The 6,489-nt window shown below is 41.0% G+C and overlaps 1 protein-coding gene across 1 annotated transcript; it reads left to right on the forward strand.

Annotated features, from left to right (window-relative positions):
* Nucleotides 1-2,379: 2,379 nt before the first annotated feature.
* Nucleotides 2,380-5,480, forward strand: LOC118413741 (neutral cholesterol ester hydrolase 1-like). Its single transcript, XM_035817271.1, has 4 exons — nucleotides 2,380-2,573; nucleotides 3,268-3,331; nucleotides 3,887-3,973; nucleotides 4,802-5,480. The coding sequence occupies exons 1-4, from the start codon at nucleotides 2,483-2,485 to the stop codon at nucleotides 5,478-5,480; spliced, it is 921 nt and encodes a 306-aa protein (XP_035673164.1). The 5' UTR covers nucleotides 2,380-2,482.
* The last annotated feature ends 1,009 nt before the right edge of the window (nucleotides 5,481-6,489 follow it).

The raw sequence follows: 6,489 nt of genomic DNA on the forward strand, positions 1-6,489 counted from the left end.
TAGAAATGGTAAAAAATGAAGTTGTTCATAAAGTTCACTTAACAGTCTTAACTTGTTCCCACAACTGTTAACTTTCATTGACAAGTTTTGGAATGTGCTGGAACGTTTCCATTTTGAGATATTGGCTTTTTAAAGTTGATGTTTCACTATTATTTCATTGATATAAGATAGTGCGTTATACACACAAAAGACGTTTACTAGATGAATAATCCAGAGATACAAACGTTTATTTCTTATTTGTATCCAAGCTGAAGCCCACAGGGTGCCTGAAAATGGGTAACATTTGATATTTCTATATACTTTTTGAGAGAAATTACCAACATTTGTACCTTACGAGTTGGAATAATTTGGAAAAAAAAAGAAGCACACATCAGAGTTTTTTTCTGGTGAGGACACAAAACTGGCATCATTTATTTCATTTTTCCCCGGAGATAGGGCAAAGATCTGTAGAATGCAACATTGAGGGCAGTCGGCATGAAACTGTATGCACTTTGCCTACAGATGCCAGTGAACTATGGTAACGTAAGTCAATAACCTTGGTGACGTAAGTCAAACATCTCTAATATCAAAGATATAACCAGTGCACAAATAAATTCATGTGTGTGAGAGATGCTGGGCAGGCTCTCTATGTCTGTATTGTACCACGTAAGCTAATAGATAGTTCTTGCTTGCCTTTATTCCAACTCAAATTGCATCCGATTTATTCTATTGCAGTGTCCACTTTTTTCTTAAAGCCCAATTTGAACTTGATCTTTAAGCGCAACGTTTGGCTTTTCATCCCTCCATTTTCCCTTCTCCCCCTCTGGCCTTGTCGTCTCTAAAGCTTTCTTACTCCCTTAAGCCACTGGTGTATAGTATTCTATAACGCGAGCGACTTCTTGATTCATATACCCATCTCCATCCCTGACCTTCCTACTCTCCCTATATGCCCTCTGTATCTCCGTCTTTGTCTACCTAGAAGATAAAATTCAAAATGCATTTCCACTAAAATGTGTACGACAGTTATGGAAATATAATTTTAGGTAGTGGGTTCAATGTACTATGACATCTTTGAAGTTTGATAACTCCATAACCTTGACGTTTACTTACGTTACCATGTGATGAAGACTTGATGAAGAAACTGTGCAGAAATCGACATATAGCCAACTGTTTTGACTATATTATCATGTTAGCCGTTGGAAAACACACTCAGGAGTCACAAATATTGCTAGGTTTCATAAATAATGCTCATCTCAAAAAGTCACGCCGATGTTGACTTACGTTACCAATGGCAAATATTCAGATTCTTCGAGGAATGAAGTAAGATTTGACTGATTTTTTGCCGTTGTGTGTTAAATCATGGTTCATTGACAATTAGCAAGCTTTATTTTTGATCCTTGCAAGGAATTTATTACGCATTTCCCTTCCTAAATAACAGATGTCGTTCTGTGGAAAAACATTTTGCCTGTTAACGCTCATAATAAGGTCAGTACGGTACTAAAACTATTGCTGTCATGTCAAACTGAACCTTAGAGGTGTTACCTGACCTTTGGCATGCTCTCTGACTTTCAATCCTAACTGATTATCCTATTAAACGCCGTGTGTTCGCTTACCCGTTATGTGCTGGTAACGTAAGTCAAAGGGTAACGTAAGTCAATTTTGACTATTAACTGGCAAAAAAAAGCTAAACTGTCAGATTGCAGAACCAAATCGCAGGTGATAAGTACTTACCTGGTTGTGCCCTTTCTTATAAAATGCGTACTAAGACTGTTGTTTCAAATTGGAGCAGTAATAATGGTAACGTAAGCTTGATTACAAAAACTGTCAAAACGCACCGAGCTGCAATATAGCTATAACATATCATTAGATAGTTATCCATTTCCGCTATCGAGTCTTTGGTAGTATACTACATATATTGGCCGATGGGAACATATGAAGATTTCAGGGAAATCACACTTTAGTGACTAATTTCTGTTCACCTGTCTTTGTAACGTAAGTCAAAGTTTAAAACTTGCGACAGGCATAAAATGGGGAATTGCGTGAGATAGGGACATCTTGGATAAACTTCGCCGCTTGTTTTATGTTGGCCTTAATGATAGGTACAAATCGACAGCAAACGCCGATTCAAGAAACGCGTTTTTCACTATGTAAATGCAGTGCTAAGTGTGTTTTTTTAATTTGCGACAGGTGTTTTTTGACGGTCTCAGACCAAAACCTTGCCCTGTACGATCAAATAACAGCTTACCATGATAGTAAAAAGGCTACTAGTTATATTTCCAGTATCTACTGGTGACATTAAACCACCAAAGTCAACGTTAAAGCGCAATTTAGTAATTTGCTATGCCGATATTCTCGTGCGACATCAATTGCACAAGTTTATGAAAAATGGGTGATCAGCGTCCTACGGGCCTTTCTGGAATACAAGTTCCGACTCGAAGAAACAATAACCATTCCGGAGTCACTCTTGAAGGTCACTGAGACGACCTTCGATGGAGTCAAGGTCATGGTGTTAGAACCGCAGTCTGCACAGAAGCAAAGCGCCGTTCCAGGACTGGTGTTTTTTCATCCAGGGGCGTTTTGTGTTGGAAGTTCAGGTATGGCACTATATATAGTCTGGCTTCATGTGTAAAACTAAAAGGTAGTCCCATATAAAGCCTTTTTACCTCCACGAAAAATAGAGGTATAGTTTTTGGTGTGTCGACATGTCAGCATGCCTGTCTGTTTGTGTTTCCTGGTGTATTTGTTGTCAGCATAAGTTTTGAACTTCTGTATGGATTGAAATGACTTTGGGGCCCCTAGTGTGTGACCTGGGTATTGCAGCAAAACTTCTGGTTTTTTTTAAAAAATCTTTTGACCTTTACATATGACATGGTCTTGAATTTTTGGTGGCAAATAGCTTGTGATATAGGACATTAGGAGTAGGTTTGTACCACCTAGCAGCTTGTTGAAGCTGTAGTGACAATATGTTTTTATCTACAGCGTGTAGGGCACAAATATCCCTTTCCTTCCACTGCCTTTTACATCCTCCAGAATATACGTCAGGTACCCATTTTTACAAGTAGATGCAGTGAGGAAAGTGGTGTTAAGTACGCTTTCCGGAGGCATACGTTGATGGCATGTCAGGGGATTCAAACCCAGGACATCTGGGTCAAACCTCCAAAACGTTATGCCAACATGACGCAACACGGTTTATGTTTACTAACTACAGTTTATGATTTTATCTCTCAACTTGACACACGTACTGTTTATGCCATGCCTGATTTTCTTGTACTGTCGTCCGATTTGCAGCTGTAAGCTTCCACATGACGTCACATCTCGCCTTAGAGCTGGGTATTGTGGTCATTTCAGTCGAGTAAGTACTTCTATTCGAAGTATGTAACACATTGACGACTGTATCAAGTCATTTGATTATTAATTAGTATTAAACATTATCCCTGCTTGCTAACCCTGTGACAAAAAGAATTTTGTTGCTTAAGATCTAACGTTACATCAGTTGTGGTTAAAAAACTTGGAGTCATCCCGCAAAATGCATGGTGCATATGGCAGCTCCCATCTCCTTTCTTAAAAGCTTAGGCCACGCACTGTCATGGGGGGGGGGGGGGGTTGGTTACTTCCTTATTAGGATTTTCAAAGAAAAATAAATGGATTATTTCATCCTGAGACCTTGCCGAACTTTTGGTGACCGTTTTGTCACCATCCTCTGTGCAATGCTGACTTGTTCTACTTCCCATTGCCGCTAGGTGTCGCTGCTGCAGTGTGAAAAATGTCGTCCCAAACGAGACTGAGTTTATATCCCCCCTGACATATCACTGTTCATGACTGTCCTTCCTTTTCTGATCCCTACAGTGCCTCTGTTATGAATGGGAGTTCTTTAGGGAAAAACTGTAACAAGTCTATCTACTTGCAGTTACCGCCTCGCACCCGAGCACAAATTTCCAGCAGGACTGACCGATTGCTTGACGGCAACCAAGTATTTCATTCGACATGCCAAAAGGTGGGCTGTCTTGTCCTTTAAAAAGGTGGGGTCACACATGCGTATATATTCAAGTCCGTTTGAGGTGCGTATAACGCTCTTAGTCTCTACCAGGCACCACTGGTCGTGGGAAAAATAGTGCAATCTGGACAAATATAGATACATAACATGCCAGATGAGTTACCTGACCGAGAAGTATGGTTAGCGACCCAGCAAACTCTGACATGTTACCTGTTTACGTTTGTCCAATTTCTATTATTTTTACAACGACCTGTGGAGCCTGGTGGAGGCAAATACTCCCATGCGCGCCTCATACGGACTTAAATATATACGCAGGTGTGACTCCACCTTTAGACTGAAGATTGCATGCATTTAAACCCAAACAAATCAATACTAAGTAGTATTTTCAGAAAAAAAAAAAAAACACTGCACTTTCGTGAAGTTTGGGCACCATTTTTGGTGTGCATATTTGAATCAATGGTCCAGAAGTGTTTATCCCATAATTCAAAAAGTTATACAGAAGTTAGAAAAATCCGACATCCTCCTGGGCTACTTGAGTCTGTTGAAAATTCCGAAAAAAAAAACAACTTACTGATTATGCAACATGGCAAGACCGTATGCTTCTGGGTCGCAGCCACCTGGGAGTGTGTATTGTTGAATGTGTATTCGGGATTTCTGGGATAGTACCAGTTCACCACCTGCTGCAACATATTGAGCCTTGAAGTATGCGAAGGAGGCTATATCATCACCACTTGTCAACTTTCAAAGGTAATTACACAGTTCATCAAAACTTAATCAATCCGTCCCCATCTTAACCTTTGCCTGATGTCACTTTCATTTTTACGCCAGGTACAACGTGGACCCCTCCCGTATCGGTATTGCTGGCGAAAGTGCCGGAGGCAACTTTGCCACGGTGGTCGCGATGCAACTGGGGCAGGAGAAAACACAATACCCTGCTTTGAAACTCCAGGTCCTGCTATACCCTGTAACACAAAGTCTCATGTTTACTGCCTCCGCCTATAAGTACGGCCCTTGTGAGGCTCTGTCCGTGTGGGACTTGGCATATATCACCTCTCTGTATCTGTGTGGAGACAGGTCAAAAGTTGATCCCGCACTTTCCAACCCTTACCCAGCGAAGCTTCAAGGCACCCACTACATGAACTTCCTCGACCCTTCCATAGTGGACCCGACCCTCCCCCCTCTCCCCCCGGGAAGACGTGTAAGGAGGGAAGACATAGCGGCTGGCGACGATGACCTTGATATGGTTTTGAACCCACAAGTTTCACCTCTCGTGGCTGAAGAAGAAGACATAAAGGGTCTCCCGCCGACGTTCATCACGGCCATGGAGTTTGACGTTCTCCGAGATCATGCCTTTTTTTACGCAAAGCGACTTGAGCAAGCCGGGGTCAAGGTTAAGATGGTGCACTACAAGACTGGCTATCACGGTCAGACCAACGACTTCAGGTGGTCTGAGAAGGGCAGGGAGATGATGGAAGACGTCTTGTCCTACCTGAAGGAAAACCTGTGACGCACACGTGTCTTCTAGCCTGATTAAAATCGCGCTCCTAGCTCCAAACTTTATGTATATCATATCAAGATTATGATTAATTGATATTGTTAATGATCATCATCATCATCATCGCGGTCTGCTTGCCCGGACCAAGTCCACCCTCTCCTTCCAGACGCCTCTGTCCCCCATAGCGTTCTTTAGGTCTTCGACCTGAAGCCCCACATCACGGGCAAGCTGGTCTATGTAGGTTAGTCGAGGTCGCCCTGCATGTGTATACCCGTGTTAATGATAATCATTACATAATTATGATTAATTGATATTGTATTACCTGGATGTCTAACCATCATCGACGTATATGATATTATCATATAGCCAGATGGAGTTGGCCAATCAGAGGCCCCCATTTCCCATGGGTTATCAGGCAGTAACCTCAAAAGTGGTCGGTTATTCTAATAACCGACCACTTTTTGGACCGCACCATTATACAGGGGACAGTCATGAATTTTTTTGGTACTGTTGTTTGTGTGTAAACCATGCATAGCTGTCAAAAATATTATGATTGATTGGTTATGTTAATTAGGGCTCCACATGGGGAATATAGGGATACTTGAAAAGGAATTATGCTGATTTTACACATTTTCATTATGGCTTTCTAACGTGATTAAGCCGGTACCTTCCTAAATCACTTCATATATACGTACTTTGTCGTGCCCAAGTGAAAAGGCTCTGCATGGGGGGTACCAGGACTCCACTTAATACATGTAGTTTGTATTGCAAATAAGCCACATGTTGATGCTGATATGCTATCTCACAAACAGATGATTAGTTAAAATTATTACTTAAATGATGATGATGAAATAGTTTAATGTTTGTATTATGTATAGACACTATTGTACAATAGATATATTGCAAATGTATTTTTATGTAATGTATTAAAGTGTTTATTTGTTACAAATGAATTTGTGTGAAATAACTGTCAGTTGGATAGGCTATATGATAATAACGTTAATGCCCCGCCTTATCCTCG

The sequence above is a fragment of the Branchiostoma floridae genome, chromosome 4 (assembly GCF_000003815.2).
Source record: "Branchiostoma floridae strain S238N-H82 chromosome 4, Bfl_VNyyK, whole genome shotgun sequence".
NCBI lineage: Eukaryota > Metazoa > Chordata > Leptocardii > Amphioxiformes > Branchiostomatidae > Branchiostoma > Branchiostoma floridae.